This window comes from Ovis aries, chromosome 3 (genome assembly GCF_016772045.2).
Source record: "Ovis aries strain OAR_USU_Benz2616 breed Rambouillet chromosome 3, ARS-UI_Ramb_v3.0, whole genome shotgun sequence".
NCBI lineage: Eukaryota > Metazoa > Chordata > Mammalia > Artiodactyla > Bovidae > Ovis > Ovis aries.
Genome location: NC_056056.1, coordinates 215,568,217 through 215,587,717, shown reverse-complemented (window position 1 = coordinate 215,587,717; position 19,501 = coordinate 215,568,217). Strand labels below are relative to the sequence as shown.

The following is a 19,501-nucleotide window of genomic DNA, read 5'->3' as shown; positions in this document are numbered from 1 at the left end:
CCGGTAACCATTGGAAAATAGAAAATTCGGTTCCCTTGGTGATATTCTTAGAAACCCTATGCTAGCTCCAGAATCTTTTTTATTATCCGAGTGTTTTCAAATATGCAATAGCGTATTCTAGAATTTCGTTAGGGGGTCAGTTATGCGCTCCTACTTCTTACAACCTCCCTTTCCCTCTGTTGAGAAGCAGGACATTAGTCCATTTCTAGCCTGGCCAGTGTCTCCTATGTGCTCCCGTGCTCACTGGGATTGTGCCTGTGGAGCGGGCAGGACAGGTGGGAGGGGCTACATCAAGATGAAATCACCACCTGCATGACCTCAACAAGAATGGAGAGTCACTGGGGATACAGGGGAGGGAATGGCCCGCAGAAGTCAGAAGACCTGGCTTACGCTCATGCTTTAGACCTGAGATTCGTGATGAGCTCGGGCCTCAGTCAAGTAGTGGCTCCGCAGTCAACAGAGAAGGGGCAGGTGGATCTGGACAGGGTCGAGGAGATGGAGCCCTGGCCAGGCCAGCTGAGTAGCGAGGGCCTGACTCCGTGAGAGCGGAGCAGAATGGAGGGGGCAGGTGGGAGGGTAAACACCCCTTTCTCCATCTCCTCTGCACCCTATCCCCTAAGGGTTAACCCCCTCCCTCCCCCAGTCCCTCTCTCCTCTGCCACCCCAGCCCCATCTCCCTTTAATCACATCTGATACTGAGCGGCCCAGCAGGAACAAAGAGACCATTTAGAGAAACGGGGCCGAGAAAGTGACCCCCGCACTCTGGGGCGGCCGCCTGGATGCCAGCACAAAGGCGGCATTTCAGAGCTGAAATTTCAGCACCCAACTTGATTAAAGGATTCCACAGGCTTGGAGGAGGGTGGAAGGGGGTGCGAAGTCCACTGCTCCCTGAATTAACCCTTCTCCAGAGCAGCGAACACCCCTCCCACTCCTGGGGATGCTCATCACTTCCACCCTGTCCAGGCTGCACCCACCCCGGGGGCCTCACCTCTTGTAGAGGTCAGGCAGGCCTGGCTCTTCCTCTTCCTAGAAGCGAGGGCTGGCAGCACACTGAAGGTCAAGGCTGGAATATTCAGAGAGATGGGTTTCCTTCCCATCCCTATTGGTGTCAGTATACACCCTCTCCTTGTTGTCTGCCCCCGCACCCCAAGGGAGGGAAGAACCAGTGTGATCGACTGGATTTAATGTCACGCCTTGAACCCAGAAGCCCTGCTGCCCTGCCCACCATCAGCCTAGCACCCATCCTTAGAGGGATCAGGGGCTCCACACAGAAGGGAAAGGACACCTTCCAGAGCCTGGGGAAGGAGAGAGTATGGGTGTGGCAGACCAGACGGGTGGGTCGTGGAGAACAGACTGGCGTATTGGGAGTGGTCTGACAGGTGGGGAATGGGAGGGGCAGTGTGGCTGGGATGGGCAGGTGTTCAGCCCTTGCTCCAGCTGCTGACTTGGCCAGCGGGGCTCTCTCGGGGAGGGCAGATCACTGCGTCCCCAAGCTTCCTGCTGGGGGCACTGGCTCCTGAAAGGGGATCCCAGCCCACGATAAGAGGCTCGAGGCAGGTCCTCAGGAGAACAATGGGTGGCTTGATGAGACCTGCTCTGTGATACTCCTGAGAAGGGAGAAGCCCCTGCAGCCAGTCCACACTGGAAAGGAAATTGGGGGTTTCCGTGGCAACCAGCTTCCTGGGCACAAAGGCGCGTCTGTCTGCTAGGAAGGCAGCCGAGGTGTCTCCTGCAGCAGCCTCTGCTCTGGTGGACTGTGAGATGGAGGGGGGCACGCAGGGGAGCCCAGGGGGTCAGGGCTCTGGTGCTTCTTAAAGAGCTGATGGTCCCAGGGCCACTGGGATGCGCACAGCCTCCAGGCAGCAGGATGGTAACAGTGAAGACGCAGGTGGGCCTCACAGGCAGCGGGAGGCAGAAGGGGTTGAAAGGTTGAAGAATTTACTATTTACACGTATAAAGACTATAAAAAGACTATGAGATGAGCCACGGGCGGAGGCCCAGTCCAGAGGCTGACTCCAGCTCAGTCGGTGATGATGAGCTCGTCGACGCCCCAGTCTTCGTAGCTCCCGTCGGGCAGGTAGCGGCGAATGATGATGGGGATCTTCCGGGCCCTGTGACCGGGGGAAATCGAGGTACATGGGTGCTGACCCTGGCTTTGCAGCAGAGGGACAGCAGGCGCAGAAGGCAAGGGAGGAGAAGCCTTAGGAGCATCCTCTTGAGACCACGGATGTACTTCGTAGGTGAGGAATTTCAGCAAAAAAAAAAGAAAAGTCCCTGCTTCTCTGAGTGTGGGACCAAAATCTACAAAGGGCCTGCCATCCCACAGCGAAGGGCGAGGCAGAAAGCAGAGGGATGTTGGTAAGGCCAACTGCAGCAGGAAAAAGGGACGATGGGACAGACAGGGACGGTCCATGTCTCGTCAATGTCCTCCCCTCCCCCTTGGCCCGTCCCCTCCTCCCCGGTGAAGGGCTGACTCCCAAACTAAGGGTCTACAGGAACAAGACCACACGTCCCCAGCAGGGAAGTGCGGGAAGGCGCGCAGCAGAGCACCCAAGGGATGCCCCCAGGGCTCTGGAGCCACAAACCAGGATCTGGGTGACTTACTTGAGCTCCTTCATGGCGATCAGTAAAGGATCTGTCTCCCCCTCCAGCTCCACCATCACAGGGGCGCACATCCTGCAGGTGTAAGGACAGGTGTGGGGAGATCACACACACAGGGAGAAGGCCCAGCATGAAGCTGGGCAGTTTCACAAACAGGATCGGATCAGCGCCCCAGAGCTCACCTAGAAAGGGCCCCAAGAAAGGGCACCTCCCAAAAGCGGCAGGTGCGGAGCAGCGGTCCAGGGCTGCCGACAGTGAGGGTACTTGAGTGGCAGCCAGTAGACTAGGCTTAAACTGGGCCTGAAAGACCCTGAATGTCTCTCCAAATCTCAGCATCCTCATTTGAAAATGAAGACAAAAAGCCCTGCCACGCCTACACAACAATAATGCTAAAACGCTGCTGGCTACAAGCAAAGCCTCACTAGGCGCCATAGCTGCTCTCCACCCACCACGTGGATGTCTCATTTGTAGTAAGCACTACTGCTACTTCCGTTTTACTGAGGAGGAAACTGAGGCACAGGGAGGTCAGTAATTTCCTCAAGGTCACACAGCCAGTGAGTGGTAGAACCAAGATTTGAACCCTGAAGACTCCTCTCTACTATTCTGTAACACCTCCCATTAAAAAACTGGTGATCCACAAACTGAAGCCAGGTACTGTGAAAGGGACAAGTGTGAGCTGTCATTACTGGGTCGTGTGACACTCATCACGTCCACTACCCTGGCCAAGGACCTTCCCCAGGGCCTGTCACAGACTCCTGAGCCCACGGCCACAGCAGAATATTCCCACACAAAGGACCCACATGTGCAAGAGCTCACCCTCTGATCACTCTACTCAACCCCCAGCCCTGCCTCAGGGCCTAGCTCGCCTCGTCTTCCTTCTCTGTCTTGGCAACACCCCCTGCAGGGGTCCTGCTCCTCTAGCCCCTACACAAGGCCTGTGGTCAGGCTCTCCCCTGCTTACCTCTCTTCCTTGATACCCCATGGCCAACAGGCAGGCAGGACCTCCTCTGGCCCCCACTCACCTCTGCAGTACTTTCTCATGCTACCTGCCTCTATTCACCCTACATTCCAGCCACATCAAACCACTATAGCTTCTTATGCAGGCCCTGTTGTTTCCCTTCTGCATCCTCACACGACTGCTTCCTCTTCTTACAGGCCTGAGAGAGGCTCAGAGGTCTCCACCCTGGAAAGCACGCGCTGAAGCCTCAGGGCCCTGACTCATCTCACACACACTTCTCTCAACACCACTGTCACTAAACTGTGACTTCCCGTTTGAAGTTTTCCAAACAAGACCTGGTGGTCCAGGACCCCAAGTTCTATTCTAGTGCAACACCTGGCCCACAGCAGAGGGTCTAAAAGCAGACAAACCAGTTCCAGGCCCATCTCCTCTAGGAAGTCACCCTTATTGATTCCAACTCAAGTTTACACTAATGGACCCCAAACCTGATAGGAGAGCGTGCTAAAAATACAGGTTCCCAGGTCCTTCCCCAGACCCGCTGAACAGATTCTCTAGTGAAGGAGCCTGAGAACCTATATTAGCAAAGCTCCCCTGGTGATTCAGATAACCAGCCAGTCTGAGAGCCACCAGTTTACACTAAATGATCTACTAATTTTATTGCTAAATATTCTGATGTCTGTTACTCCCCAAAGCCTGAAAATTCCCCAGGGGCAGAAACCAAGTATTTAACTTTCTCTATATCTTCTCTCAATAATTATTTAAACTTCCCCCAACATTTAAGAATGTGGCAAACTGCTTTCCCTGACATGCATATGCCTTATTTCTTTCAAGATATGAATAATTCAAGAGCAGTCATTCATCCAGCCCTGCTACATTCACAGGAAATGTGAGAGTGTGCCCTCAATGTCTCCACCAGGGTTTCCAAGTGGCAACCTTCCTTGGGAAGCAGCCATGGGGTCGCAAAGAGTCAGCCACGACTCAGCGGCTGAGCACAGCACAGCACAGTTGCAACCATTCAGCCACCAGATGGGGCTAATGAGCTGGAGTGAGACTTCATCCACAAATACCCAAGAAAACATTGTTCAGCTTCTACTACTAAGCACAGGCTTCCCTTGTAGCTCAGTTGGTAAAGAATCTGCCTGCAGTTCAGGAGACCCGGGTTCGATCCCTGGGTTGGGAAGATCCCCTGGTGAAGGAAATGGCAACCCACTCCAGTATCCTTGCCTGGAAAATCTCATGGACACAGGAGCCTGGTGGGCCCCAGTCCATGGGGTCGCAAAGAGTCGGGCACAACTGAACAACTAACACTTACTAAGTGCAGGATTGCAGGCCCATAACTCAAGACAAGCTCCAGCCCTGACTGTCCAAGGGCTTACAGCAGCTGGGAAACCACCAGACAGCCTCTGAGCTCTTAATCTGAAGGAGTGCTACAGCCCCAAAGGGTTGGACAAGAGTCTTAACCTCCAAAGGAAGGCAGGACCCTGGGCCTTGTTTGGAATGCCTGCTCGACTGTCCACCCAACGCATGCCCATCTTCTAAACTTGTCACTCAAGGGACCAGTGGCATCTTTTCCAGTCTTGTGCCCCAAGCGCTTGCCATTCCTCCACCACAATCCACACATGTCTGCCTTCACTTTCCTAGTGCTATTTCTGGCACCTAGGAGACCTTCAAAACCACGTCACTTTATTCTCTTCTCTCCTTTTGTTTCTCTTGTAAAGCATCAGCCTCGTCTGCCTTGGGTTCTGAGTATTTAGAACGGGCTCCCGTTCCCTACTAGACAGTAAACATCTAGAGGACTAGGGAATTGTGTCTTTAATCCTCTTTACACCTCCAAAAGGCATGAGCACAATATCTTATTTGGTGCTGAAAGACTTTAACTTGCATACACTTTATCTGTTTAAAAAACAGATTATGAATTATTCTTCCTGCTGGGTGGCATTCAGCAGACATGAATACTACCCCTCTAGCACTCTACAAGGATGGAAATGTCCTCTATCTGTGCTACCTATCACGGTAGCCACAGAGGCTACTGGGCACGTGAAATGTGACTAAGGAGACAGAAACACTGAACTCCTATCTGCTGCTGTTGCTAAGTCGCTTCAGTCGTGTCTGACTCTGTGCAACCCCATAGATGGCAGCCCACCAGGCTCCCCCATTCCTGGGTTTCTCCAGGCAAGAACACTGGAGTGGGTTGCCATTTCCTTCTCCAATGAACTCCTATCCAGTTTTACTTAATTTAAATGGCCAAATGTAGGGAGCAGTGACCATACCTGTGGTGCAGGCCTAGAGGATCCTGACCCCAGCAACACTGAAATCATCATACGGGGTGCGGCTCTCAACTCACCCAGACCAGCAAGGGGTGCAACCAGGCTGGCAGGAGGCCTCCTGCTGCCAAGTGAGTGAAGAACAACAGTTTCCCGCCCCAATAAGACCCTCCACCGAGTGGTCACCTTCACTCCACAGATAAAGTCCAACACTGTTTGAAAACTTTGGGCAGGGAGCACACAGATTGAGCATCACCGCTCCCCTAGCATATTTATCACCCCACAACTCTGACCCCAGCTTTTCTTTCAAGCCTGTTTCCCACTCCTCTCTTCTCGAAGCACCCCTCCTTCAGGTGTCCACCATTTCCCCCAGCAGCTGGTAAGAAGTCTGAAATAGGGCTCCTTTCTGCAGCCTCTTGTTTCCCTGGGCAGGACCTGCCATGAGAGCAACAGTAACACGCCTGCCCTCTGTGTCCTCCCACTTAAGTCTCGCCAGAACAGAGGAGGAGTTCATCTGACAGGGAAGCCTGGCAGGGAAAGCCAGCAGCTGTGGCCCAGCCTCTTCAAGAGCCCTTGCTTCCTCAAAGCCACCTGTCCTCAGGGGGCTGCTTTTGGATCTGTTCTGCACGAGGCCCACGCCCTCGCAGACACGGCCTCTGACCCCTGCAATGCCTGTGGCTCATGGGTGGACATGTGAGCACCGCACATTTTGACCTGACCTGACTTGGCTACTGGCTGGCTCCCAAATCATGTTGTTCTTCAACAAGTTCCCAACTTGGGAGAGAAAGGAAGGGTTGCTAATTTCAACCCCCTACACCCCCGACCACTGCTCTGTGCTTCCACATTCCTAGTGCAGCCTCAACGTGGAGGGCTCTCTCACTCCCCTGGGCTGGCCCCAGTCTACTCAAGAACCACCTTAAGCCCAGCGGGAGCTGTGGCGGCACCCCAACTACCCAGCCCACAAGGGTCTAGGTCTGATCTTATTGCGTTCATTTTCGTTTCCCCACCTGACGGGCGGTCATCACACTCTGTACACTCACGGTTACTCTCTGCTGTTTATGTCCTATTCCCCCAACAATCTCCCCGAGAACAGGGGTCTAGCACAGCGCCTGGCACATGGGGATGGCGCCGCCTTTGTTCAGCCTGTGAGAAAGGGATGGGTCTGCTGCCAGGCCGGGCCATTATCAACAGCTCGGAGGCTCCCTGTGGCCTGACCAAAGGACACGATGGTGAGGGGGCTCATACTCACGCAATCTGAAGGGCTCGGGTGCCCAGCACGCGGGCTCGCTCATACTTGGTCATATATGGTGTGGTGATTCGTTTCTGGTTGGCCTGCGGTCGCTCTCCAGAAGGGAGAATCTCAACGTTCTCCTGGCCCTCCTGGACACAAAGGCAGAAAAGAGGGGAAAATCTCAGGCTGTATCACTGGGGGTGAGGGGCAGGACAACGACAACAGTGACTGTGAGCGCCTCCACGCTGCATGCCAGTGACCACACAACTGCCTTATTAACACCTCACCTAATCCTCACAAAAACCTTATCAAGTGGGGATTACAATGCTCATTTTAAAGGGCTGGACAGTTAGCCAACGTGGCCAAAGTCTCAGAGCTAGTGAAAGAGGAATCGTGATCAGGAGTCCAAAGCCAGCCGCCTCATCCAGCAGAGAGAGTTGGTCCCATACAAAGAAGTCCTTGAGCACAGACAACCTCACCCAAACCAAGAAGAGGAAGAAGCACCCCATCTTTACACATGTATATATTTAACAACCACTTATTAAGCATCTGTCATGTGCCAGACATGATAAAGGTGCTGAGACGGAGTCTCTGCTCGCCAAGAATTCACAGTCCAGCGAAAAGGCAAGAGTAAACAAAACATCAAGTGCTATGAAAGCGTGGCAGTGTGCCACAAACTACACAAGAAAGCGAGGGGCATCTACCTCATCCTGGGGGTTAGGAATACAGTCCAGAGATGAGACTTGGGCTAGTCTCCAAGGATGAGTACGAGCTGCCAAGCTAACAAGGAAAGAAAGAAAGGGCATTCCAGACAGGCTGAACTGCATATGTGCAAAGACACACGAGGGAAGAGAGTGTACTCAGCCTGGATGCCTAATCATGGGGTATGATAAGCCCAAAAGGTGCAAACAGGGTAGACAGGAGAATAAATTCTGTAATACAAAATTAAGCCAACAAATATTTACTGAGTGCTTACTCTTTGTCAGATAGCATTCTAAGTGCTTGACACAGAGCAGTAAGACAGATGAAAGTTCTTTCTCCCATACAGCTTTACATTATAATACAGTGAAAGTGAAAGTCACTCAGTCCTGTACGACTCCTTGTGACCCCACAGACTATACAGTTCGTGGAATTCTCCAGGCCAGAATACTGGAGTGGGCAGCCATTCCGTTCTCCAGGGGATCTTCCCAACCCAGGGATCAAACCCAGGCAGGTCTCCTGCATTGCAGGTGGATTCTTTACCAGCTGAGCCACCAGGGAAGCCCAAGAACACTGGAGTGGGTAGCCTATCCCTTCTCCAGTGGATCTTCCAACCCAGGAATACAGTGAGATGAACAATAATAAAATAAGTAGTAAAATGTGCAGTATAAAAACAGAGAGAAAAGACAGGGAGTGTCCGAGTGGTGATGTTGGAGGAAGGAGCAAATGCAGTGATTTGAAACAGAATGGTCAGGGAAGGCCTCATTGAGGTGACATGTAACACAGACCTGAAGGAGGCTGAGGAGCAGGTTGTGTGCATAACTAAGGGAAAAGGAAGAGGGAACAGCACGGTCAAAGGTCCTGAGCTGGAACTTCCCTGGCATGACAGCGATACCAAGAAGAGATAAGACCACAGAGGGAGCAGGCGGTCGGATCACGGAGGACCTTGTGCATGTTCTTGGCTTTTATTCGGAATGAGATGAGAAGTGACCAGACGCAGGTTCTGAGCAGAGGAGAGACAGAGTGACTGAAGATTTAAAAGGATCACTCTTGGATACTCTGTTAAGAACGTTCTGTAGAGGCTAAGGGCTGAAGCAGAGAGAACACTGAGCAAGACCAATAGTAACCAATCATGTGGGTAGGAGAAAAAGTCGACTCTGGCAGCAGAAAGGCAAACAGCAGACTCAAGGCAGGAAAACCGGTAACAAGTTTCTGCAGTAATGCGGATGAAAACCAATAAAGATCTAAACCAGGCTGAGGCACTAGGAATAGAGAAACGGGAACAGGACTGAACTACATGGAGGAGGCAGAATCAAGAGGAGAGAGATGGAAAGGCATCAGAAGAACCGAGAAGAAGGCTTCTGACTCAGTGAACAGATAACCTCAGAGTGTTAGGCAGACAGGAAAACCCACACAAAAGAGGGCCTTCACATTACCAATCTAAAAAAAAATCAAAGGATTCCTCTCTCCAGAAGACATAAAGCACTTCTTCCTCCACCAGTCACACAGCACAGAAGACCCTATTTTATCTATGACGCCAGTAACTCATCCACCAAGCTGCTCAAGCCAGAGACATGGGAGTCATTCCTGCCATCTCCCACTTTCTCAGCCCCACATCCAATCCACCAAAATCTCTCATCTGTTTTCTCATCACAAACACTACCAGCACCCAAGTGCAAGCTACAGATGTCACCTGGATTGCACTCTAATTGGGCTCTCTTTGACTCTTGGTTCACCCAACTCATTCCTCACTGGATCATGCCACTCCCCAGATCCCCAAAACTTATCAGCAGCTTCCCGCTACCCCTAGGCTACAAAATCTTGGCTGATCTTGGCCCTCACCTCTCCAGCCTTATCCCAGGTCACTCTCCCCCTTGCTCTTTATTCAGCCCCACCCTGCTGAGCTCCTGGTACATAATAAACATTCACCACATGTCTGCACAATGAATGAAGGGGCTATTTCAACTGAGTAAACTAACTGCCCCAGAAGTCATGCTCTGTGGTCCAAGAGACAAAAGCCTTTGGGCCAACCCTGTAGGACTCCTCCACTACCCAGGGCTAGATCTCCCCTTTCTAAGTGGCAGTACCCTGACCACAAACGGGAGGCAGAGGCATGCAGTCGGCCATCACTGGCCGGGCTATCTGGCAGCTTGGGCTGCAGAGAGGGGAGCCCAAGGCTCAGTACTGACCTCCTCGGCATTCTCCAAGTCATCGAGCCCTTCATCCTCCTCCACGTCATCAAAGTCGTCTCCATCAAAACTGAACAAGTGTAAGAAGCCCGTTAGTTAGAGCATCACTTATTAGAATCAAAGTGGGCAGAAATCTGAGTCTCATGTGATACGTAGGAGGCTCTCAATAAATATCCACCTAACCAGTGAATCATTCAATAAACCAGTCATCTGACGTCCTCATCTTAACTATGGGCCTCTTCTAGAAAGAGACCCCAGCTGAATCAACATTTGGTACAGACAGACATAGAGCCCGACTCAGTGGAAGTTTGCTGAAAGATACTTTTTCACTGATCCTCTCTGGACCCTCGAGTCGGAGCCTTTTCCGCGCCCAGCCTCTGACCGGGTCTATGCTCCTAGTTCCCAGCCTTTCCCTTCTCCGGCTCTGCGGACGCCCTCACCACCCCCAGTCCTAAACCTCTGGCTCAACTTCCTTCGACCCTGGCTCCTGCTTCATCCGCCCCTTCTGAGTCTTCGGAAAAGTCGTTTCGCTCCCTCACTCACTTGTCCTCGTTGTCTGACATGACGCCCGCGCAGCAGCCACCGGGTTCCGAGACCCAAACCCGCGCGGAGACCGGCGAACAGCGTACCTCCGCCTCGCGCGATGCCAAGAGTACTCGGCGCCTGCGCTGTGACCTAGCGGTAATCACTTCCGGGAGGCAGGCGGGGCGAGAAATAGGCACATGCGCGGAGCAGTTTGTCTGCGTTACCATGGTAGCCGGAGCCGCGCTTGCTGCAAGCTCTAGTGGCTGAGATCTCAAAAGTATTTCTGGGAGGGACCAGGCGCGGCTGCTGCTTCAGAGCCTTGGTTACGATCTCCGGAGCCCAGCCGCCGCTCTCTGTGAGGAGAGAGGCCACCCAGCCGGGGTCTTACTTTAGGGTGAGGTTTCCCGTTTGGGCGTATCACACAACGGGCACGGCTACCCTCACTCCCCTTTCCTCCCGAGGGGGCTTCCCTGCCACAGGCGCCAGGTCAGGATGAGGTCTCTGTTCGCGTGTATATATCTGCCAGTGGATCTGTTCGAGGTGGGAGGATCGGGCACTGTCGCGATGTTGACAGGCGGCATCACGATCTCTTGAGACCCTACACCCGCTCCCAAACTTTGGGTGGTGTTGAGGGTGTGAGAAGAGATTGGATCTGGGAGACCGGGAATGTTTCATTGGGTTTTTCCCTCTTCAGAGCCCTCCCATGGCTTCCCAGGAGAGGGTGGAGACGGTGACCAAAGGAACAGGGTTCTGGCGCTGTCCCAAGCCGACCACTTACACCCCAGGGACCTGCGAGCTGCTCAGAGGTCAGTGCATTAAAGGGCACAAGAAGAGCGGTGGTTACAGTTACCCTCTGTTTCTCAGTTCTCCCCTACATGACTTATGGCTTAGTAATTGTATTTTCAGTTTACAGATAAGAAGCCTGGAGTTCAGAAAGGTTCAGGCGTCCAGCTCCTACAACTTGGAAGTGACCCAAAGTCAAAGAACTAAGAATTTCAGAGTGGTTAACTCCCATGAACCCCTTAGATCACACTTTCAGTTTCCCCAGGGAAGACTTATTTGCTCTCCACCCATCATCACCACAGTGGAACCAACTGTTATGCATCTGCACACTGATGCTACTGCTACCGCTAAGTTGCGTCAGTCGTGTCCAACTCTGTGCAACCCCATAGACAGCAGCCCAACAGGCTCCTCTGTCCCTGGGATTCTCCAGGCAAGAACACTAGAGTGGGTTGCCATTTCCTTCTCCAGTGCATGAAAGTGGAAAGTGAAAGTGAAGTCGCTCAGTCGTGTCCAACTTTTAGGGACCCCATGGGCAGCAGCAGCCCAACAGGCTCCTCTGCCCATGGGATTCTCCAGGCAAGAGTACTGGAGTGGGTTGCCATTGCCTTCTCCTAATAGTCTGCACACTACCAAATACCTTTTCCTTCACTGGGCTTAGTGCAACCTGTACTCAGATACCTAGTGTGTTCCACTGAATTAACATTGAATTAACATTCAGTTCATGAACGCCATCAGGGCATGATGCCTGTTTTGGCTCACATTTGTAGCTCCAGCCCCTGGCACGTGCTCAATGAATACTTGTTCATTCACTGTTTCATTCACTCAACAAAAATAGTTTTAAAGCCCACTGTGTGCTTTAGACATTATCCCGGGTGCTGAAAACACAGCGGTAAAGAAAAGAAATAAGCAAAAATTATTGTTCCCTTGGAGCTAATATTCTAGGAGGAAAGTAACAAATAATAAATAAGGTATATAGAACTTAGATGGTGATGAGTGGTATAGGGGGAAAAATGTAGAAAAGGAAGGGAATTCCCATGTGGTCCAGTGGTTAGGGCTCAGTATTTTCAGTGCTGGGAGGCCCAGGTTCAATCCCTGTTCAAGGAACTCAAATCCCACAAGCCAAGTACGCAGGCACCCAGAATGGGAGCAGGAGGCGATACAGTATTAAGTTTCAGTGGGGTGAGATGAGGCGTCTGCTTGCAGCCCAGGAAGCCTCACCAAGGTGCTTTGTTTTGCAGTGATGATGAAGGAATCCAAACTGACTAACTTCCAACAGCGCCACATCATGGACACCATGAAACGTAAGAGGCTGACCACAGAGGCTTCCCGGGGAGAGGAATTCTGGGTCACATTTTAATGCTCTCTCCATGTTGAGGAGCAGGGGACCTAATTTTAAACACACACACACACACACACACACACACACAAACAAAATTTGAATAGTATTTCTGACCCTTGCTCTTGGGGAATTGACCTTGCAGGGTCTTGGTCTTTGCTTCTTCACAAGACATGGGTCCCAGTCCATGAGCCTCTCCCACAGTCCAGCTCTAGCCGGCCTTCCTAACAGGGCATCAGCCCATTCGGGACTTCCTGCCCAGTCAGACAGTCTGAACGCTGTCAAGTCCGCAATCTCTCCCACCCTCTTACACACATAACATATGAGCTCTCCAGACGAGAGGCCTGTGTGTGTCTTATGCATAGTTTTATTCATTCTAGCTTAGCTGGCAGAAACACGATTACTGGCAGGCTTCCAACTTAGGAAAACTATGCAAAACTTTTCCATCTTTCACCTCTGACCACACACTGTATTATTTATTTTTAAGGAAAAAAAAAAAAAACTGAAGGTAACAAGGTGCCCTCTAAGATCTTGAGAACAACCTTGCTTTCTGAGATTTAACTGAATCAGCTTTTAGGGGATCAGAACAGAGATCTGTAAAGTTACCTTTAAGAGGATACCAGAAGGTTCAAGCCTGCCAGGTTTCACGCAAATCTACCAATAGCTATTGCCTTCTTTCAAGAAAGAAGGTGCCTATCAGGAGACATCTGGTCAACCACAGAAACTGGAATGGGAGAGTCAGAGAGACAAATACTGACTGCCCAGTGCTGGCTGGGGGAGGGAGGCTCCATCAGGTCAGTTCAGAAGTCAGATCTCCTTCCTTTTTGTGGACAAGGACAACTCAGGCTGCCAGAGCCTAACACCACAACACAGCTGAGTCACATAACTCAATTTCCAAACTCAAGTCATCTACTAATCATCTGATGTCCCTTACAGATCCCCTGGAGAAGGGAATGGCAACCCACTCCAGTATTCTTGCCTGGAGAATCCCATGGACAGAGGAGCTTGGCAGACTATAGTCCATGGGTCGCATAGAGTCAGACATGACTGAGCAACTAACCCTTCCTTCCTTCCTTACAACATGACCATAAAGAGAATGTGCTAGAAATTCCATTAAAAGTAAACACCAGGAGACCAAGGATTGAGCCTGCCTTGTTCACCATTGTACCTTGACTCCTAGTGAAAGTGAAGCTGCTCAGTCGTGTCCAACTCTTTGCAACCCCATGGACTGTAGCCTATCAGGCTCCTCCGTCCATGGAATTTTCCAGGTAAGAATACTGGAGTGGGTTGCCATTTCCTTCTTCAGCAGATCTTCCCGACCCAGGGATTGAACCTGGGTCTCCCACCTTGGTAGGCAGACACGTTACCATCTGAGCCACCAGGGAAGTCCTTGACTCCGAGGTGCTGAGTATTTATTGAAAAACTAATTGGATTAGTGATTAGGTCAACACAAGTCACAGTTTGCCAGTTTTTTTTTTTCTCCTTAGATGTTTTCTTTTTAAAATATTGCCTCCAAGCATTGGTGTTGAGTCTACTTTCTTCTCCCAGCTTCCCCTCTCTACTCTCTTCTTAATCAAGTCCTACTTCTTTGAGGCTTAAATTCTTTTGCAAGCCACAAATTCCTCTCCTTCACCTGAACTCCCAGAATTGCTTGGGCTCTAATTATTTGCTGAGACTGAGCCAAAGGAAAAGGTGGCATTTGGCACTGGACAAGTAGAAATAGCAGACATAGTAAGAGGAAGCATAGCATCTCTTCAAAGGAGACAGAAAAACTGTGGCTGGCCCTAGATAGAGGGCACGAGAAAGGAAAGGCAGCGGGAAACAATGGCTGCTCCATTCTTGTGGTTCTTCCAGGCAGACACATCAGAGTCATCCTGTCCCCTCTTCCCCTTTCTCCTAGACCCCACATCCAACCCACCAGCAGTCCTGTCTGCTTGACCTTCAAACCATATCCTAACTGTGACTACCTCTGCCCTTGACCCCCGTGCATGCGTGCTCAGTGGCTTCAATTGTGTCTGACTTTTTGTGACACCATGGACTATAGCCCGCCAGGCTCCTCTGTCCATGGGATTCTCCAGGCAAGAACACTGGAGTGGGTAGCCATGCTTTCCTCCAGGGGATCTTCCCGACTCAGGGATCGAACCCACATCATTTATGTCTCCTGAATTGGCAGGCAGGTTCTTTACCAGTAGCGCCACCTGGGAAGCTCTTGACCTTCAACACTGTATTTTCTATTTTTATGTTTTTTTAATTTTTTTCACTTGCGCATCTTGAGGGATCTTAGTTCCCAGCCCAGGTATCAAACCTGTGGTCCCTGCAGTGGAAGCAGGGACCACCAGGAAATTCCCAACAATGTATTTTCAATGGCAGCTAAAGGGGTGACTCCTCGGCTCAGAACCCTCGATGGCTTCCCACCTCACGCACAGTAAAAGCCAGTCCTTCCAGAGGCCTATGAGGCCCAGTCCATCTCTTGCCCTCCCTGACCTCTGACCTGTACTCCCACTCCACCCCACCCCTGGTTCAGTCCATTCCCAGCACCCTAGTCTGCTGTCTGTTCTCAGATGCTCTGGCACATTCCCCCCTCAGGCCCTTCACTTGAGCCACCCTGTCTAGAATGCTCTTCCCTAAAATATCACCTTGGCTGGCCTCTTACCGCTTATGGATCCTTTCTCAAATGCTATCGTGTCCGTGAGGCCTTCCCTGGCCACCCCACTTATAACCGTGAATCCCGCCCTGACACACCCTGTGGCCCATCCCTGTGTTGGCACTGGTGCTCTGCTGTCAACATCACTGCTGTTCTCTTCATCTAAACCCCAGATTAAGTACTGTGAGGGCAGGGCTTTGTCTGACCTCTTTACCCCCAGAGTCCCCGGCCTGGCTCAGAGTACATGCTCAATACTACCTGCTGGGTGATGACAGAGAAGGCTGGAAAGGTACGGGAGGTAGACAGGAGCCAAATCAAAACAGCGGTTGGGGGGCATTCCCTGACAGCCCAGTGGTCAGGACTCCGAGCTTTCACTGCCGAGGGCGCAGTTTCAATCCCTGGTCAGGGAGCTAAGATCCACGTGGCACGGCCGAAAATATAAAGATGTTATAGATAAATGGAGTGATCTGGAAAGATGTTCATGGTAGATTGTTAGTTCAGTTCAGTCACTCAGTTGTGTCTGACTCTTTGCGAACCCATGGAAGATTGTTAGTCTATTACTGAATAGAATGCAGTGTGATCCATTCTTTGAAAAAAGGAATCTTATAGATGCCCATATATCTTTGAACATGTTTAGGTAAGCATCGAAAAGAAGCGGCTGAGACCACCAAATTGTTACCACGGCTCATTGTAGAGGGGAGGGTGTGGAGGGGAGAAGGGAAGACTCTTCCATACCTTTTGGCTTGTTTTAACAGGTAGGGACCACTTAGGTGGGCCCCCTGACCCTGACCCTTCCCTCCCCAGGAGGAGACACTCTCCCCCTGCAGTGCAACCCAACTTCCAGCCAGAGGGTCTTGCCTTCCAAGCAGCCAAGCTCAGCCATCTACCTGCCTCCCATCCTGGCAGCCCGGTCCCACCTCCGGCCTGCCAGGAGATGCCAAGCCAACGGGGCCTACAGCCGGGAGCAGTTCAAGCCTCAAGCCACCCGTGAGTAAGGAGCCTCGACCACAGCCTCTCTTCTACTCTCCGAGGGGGGTTAAGGGGGGCAGGGAGACAAACAGCCCTCAGGGTGCTGAGTAGGCAGCTAATCAGATTTTCAAGCCATTTATACCAGTGCTCTCGAGCCTCGGCACATGTTAGCTTGGAGGCATTCAGGGTGCGTGGGAAACCAGTTAGCTGGTTACTTTTTATACATTTTCCCAGAATTCTCTTTAACAGTTAACTGGTTTCCCCCCCCCCACCCCCAACTCTGATGAATGTTTGGAGGTCAGGTATCACAGCTCTTGCTCTCTCAAACTCATATGGTGCCTGGAAGCCCGGGTTCCTCTGTGCCCAGCCTGTTTCAGAGAGCCATTACATCCCCCCACTTTCCACTTGGCACGTGACTCCTGGCCCCTCCACACAGCCTCCCCATCCAGGCTATACTGCAGTCATTGAGTTTCCTTAGCCTTGCCCTGCACCCAGGCAGTCTGTGCATTTTTTAAAAATAATTTTATTTATTTATTTTTGGCCATGCTGGGTCTTCGTGCTGGCTTTTCTCTAGTTGAGCAAGCAGCGGCTAGTCTCTACAGCAGCGGGCAGGCTTCTCGTTGCGGCGGCTTTTCTTGAGGAGCACCTGGGCTTCAGGAGTTGCGGCTCCCAGGCTCTGAAGCACGGGCTCAGTAGTTGTGGGCATGGGCTTAGTTGCTCCGTGGCACGTGGGAGCTTCCCAGATCAGGGATCGAACCCCACGACTCCTGCATGTAAGAATCTGCTTGCAATGCAGGAGACCCGGGTTCGATTCCTGGGTCAGGAAGACCCCCTGGAGAAGGAAATGGCAATCCACTCCAGTATTCTTGCCTGAAAATCCCATGGACAGAGGAGCCTGGCGGGCTACAGTCCATGGGGTCGCCAAGAGTCGGACACGACTTAGCAACTAAACCACCACATTTACCACTGAGCCACTGGGGAAGCCCAGTGTGTGGACTTTGATGACGCTCTCTTCCGGGTTCTTTCAACACCTTCTGGCCTACTGTGACTTGACCAGCGCAGAAGCGGCCCAGGGTAGGAGGTGCTGGGTTTGCACAAGCCCTACCAGGTTCCCAGGCCCCCTGGAGCAAGCATGCTCCAGGAATTGAGGGTGCCCCGCCCACCTTAACTAAGCCACATCTGGGCCCGACAGGGGATCTGGAGAAGGAGAAGCGAAGACTCCAGAATATCTTTGCCACCGGGAAGGAGCCGGAGGAACGGAAAAGAAAGCCCCATCCTGTGCGACAAGAGGACCCAGCCCCTAAGCTGGACCGCTTTGAAGAATGTGAGCCCCTGAGGGGCCAGTTATGCTGGGGAGGGGAAGGCGGAGTGTGTGTGGAAGGGTCCTGGGAGCAGGGGAAGGGGGGAATCCCTGAGGGCCATTGAGTGAGAAACGGACCACAGAACTGCTTCCCATTCCTGGGAGGCAACCTGCCGCCCCACCACCCCTCCCGGGAGCGCGGGGTCCCCTGCTGTCCTGTACACGGATGGCCCTTTCCCTGTGCAGTGGTGAAGGAAATTCAGGAGAGGAAAGAATTCCTGGCTGACATGGAGGCCCTGGGGCAGGGCAGACAGTACCGCGGGATCATCCTTACTGAAATCTCCCAGGTAGGAGAAGCACCAGGGAAGGCGGACGGGATGTGAGTGTGGGGGGCGAGACGTGAGCTGAAGTGGAGGTCCACTGGGGCCGTTTCGGGGGGCCCCGCTCTAGCCTCACATCCGCCCTGACACCCAGCTTTCCCCAATGCCCTTTGCAGAAACTACAGGAAATGGAAGACATTGACCACAAGAGGAGTGAGGACCTTAGGAAGGCTCTTGCCACCACTTAATCTACCACCTATGCTCCACCCCCTGGAGGGCCAGGGAGCCCACCCCCTCGCCGAGCAGGGTCACCCCCAGGTCAGCCCACCCAGCCTGCCCTTCAGCCATGGAAACGGTTGTATAGCACTGCCTCCACCTATGGTACCCTGGACAAAGCACCCTAGAAAATGGACCACATCTCAGAAAGTGAGCTGATTCTCGTCCAGACGCTGCCCAGGGATCTGGGGTCAGCTGGGCCTCTGAGACCAGTCACAGATCCAGACACCCACATACACACTTTCCACACACACACACACACACACACACACACACACACACACACACACGGTGAAAGCAAGTCCAGACACACACACACAGACATGCACACATGTACCCACATACACAGTGAAACCAAGTCCAGGTCTGAACCATCTTGGGTGTGTGTCTAAGGGTGTCCACCAGGGCCTCTTCCCAACACCTCGCCCACTGTGTGTCCCTGAGTCCCGCAAATTAGGTTTTCTGAACTTAGTAATGAATATGATTCCTTTCTTCCTACCCGTCTCAGGACCTACTTATTTGACTTCTTACAGCCTTGGACAAATATTTAACCACTATGATTAACTGGCTAATAAAACACATTTGCCGTAGGTCATTACACACACCATTTTGTTTTCAGAGGGATAAGGCTTATTTGTTCGAGGAGTTAGAATTTTTCAAGCCCAGTTGGTTTCTAGCTGTTTTTTTCCAGTAAAAATGGAACCAAGGCTCCCGGAGCAGCCCATGGGCGGGTGCTGTGCTAGGCACCGGTGTGGCTCCTGGCTGATTCCCTCCGTAAACACCCGCGATGGTTCATCAGCCCTGCTGAAAACCAGGACTCACCCAGAGACTCCAACCAGAGGCATTCAACCAGCAAGTGGCCTCCTCGGGATTCCAAGTCAGCTTTCGGTCTTTCCACCACCAAACCCACAACCCGTAGAAAGAAACCCAAAGGGTGGGCGGGATCCAGACTGAAGGAGCCCTGCTTCAGAGATCCACCCCCAGCCCGTGCGTCTGAGCCCACCCGCCTCATCTCCAGCAGCTCGCCTCTGAGGCCTGGGGGCTGAGATGTCTGCCCACAGGAGTTGCATCCCAGGCCTGGCACACAGCATGCAGCAGTCCCCACAACTCTGACAACCACAGGCCTCACGCTCTCCAGTATCCTGTCATTTTCCCGTCCCCGTAAATCAAAGTATTTCAGAAATTTCAACCAAGCCTCCCACTTGGAGGGATTCATATAATCCTCTCAGGCCACATGATCCCAGTTGGGGTTTGCAGAATCAACATGGTCCTGCAGCCACAAACAAAACAGAGAGGACCAGCTCAAGGGCTGGGGCTCTGGAACATTCCACGGGGAGCCTGTGTCCACAGTCCCTCAAGAAGCCAAGGGCTCAGGGCGCAACCTGAGGAGGACGGCCGTCCTCTAC

At 52.2% G+C, this 19,501-nt stretch overlaps 2 protein-coding genes across 2 annotated transcripts; one reads left to right on the top strand and one right to left on the bottom strand.

Moving 5' to 3' along the window:
* Positions 1-1,921: 1,921 nt before the first annotated feature.
* POLR2F (RNA polymerase II, I and III subunit F) lies at positions 1,922-10,600 on the bottom strand. The gene is made up of 5 exons (XM_004006986.5): positions 10,486-10,600; positions 9,943-10,012; positions 7,073-7,203; positions 2,605-2,676; positions 1,922-2,111 (listed from the first exon to the last, which is right to left on the bottom strand). The coding sequence occupies exons 1-5, from the start codon at positions 10,503-10,505 to the stop codon at positions 2,021-2,023; spliced, it is 384 nt and encodes a 127-aa protein (XP_004007035.1). The 5' UTR covers positions 10,506-10,600; the 3' UTR covers positions 1,922-2,020.
* A 58-nt stretch (positions 10,601-10,658) lies between these two features.
* On the top strand, positions 10,659-18,690 carry C3H22orf23 (chromosome 3 C22orf23 homolog). Its single transcript, XM_004006984.5, has 7 exons — positions 10,659-10,861; positions 11,162-11,273; positions 12,489-12,551; positions 16,035-16,217; positions 17,392-17,523; positions 17,746-17,846; positions 17,996-18,690. The coding sequence occupies exons 2-7, from the start codon at positions 11,171-11,173 to the stop codon at positions 18,065-18,067; spliced, it is 654 nt and encodes a 217-aa protein (XP_004007033.2). The 5' UTR covers positions 10,659-10,861; positions 11,162-11,170; the 3' UTR covers positions 18,068-18,690.
* The last annotated feature ends 811 nt before the right edge of the window (positions 18,691-19,501 follow it).

What these genes read in the sequence shown, in the direction of transcription:
- POLR2F (XM_004006986.5), bottom strand. Translation starts at nt 10,505, where the DNA reads ATGTCAGACAACGAGGACAA. An exon ending in ACTTGGAGAATGCCGAGGAG is followed by an intron (nt 7,204 to 9,942) that starts GTCAGTACTGAG and finishes CTTTGTGTCCAG; the next exon opens with GAGGGCCAGGAGAACGTTGA. An exon ending in ACCCGAGCCCTTCAGATTGC is followed by an intron (nt 2,677 to 7,072) that starts GTGAGTATGAGC and finishes TTACACCTGCAG; the next exon opens with GATGTGCGCCCCTGTGATGG.
- C3H22orf23 (XM_004006984.5), top strand. Translation starts at nt 11,171, where the DNA reads ATGGCTTCCCAGGAGAGGGTGGAGACGGTGACCAAAGGAACAGGGTTC. An exon ending in CATCATGGACACCATGAAAC is followed by an intron (nt 12,552 to 16,034) that starts GTAAGAGGCTGA and finishes TTCCCTCCCCAG; the next exon opens with GAGGAGACACTCTCCCCCTG. An exon ending in GTTCAAGCCTCAAGCCACCC is followed by an intron (nt 16,218 to 17,391) that starts GTGAGTAAGGAG and finishes TGGGCCCGACAG; the next exon opens with GGGATCTGGAGAAGGAGAAG.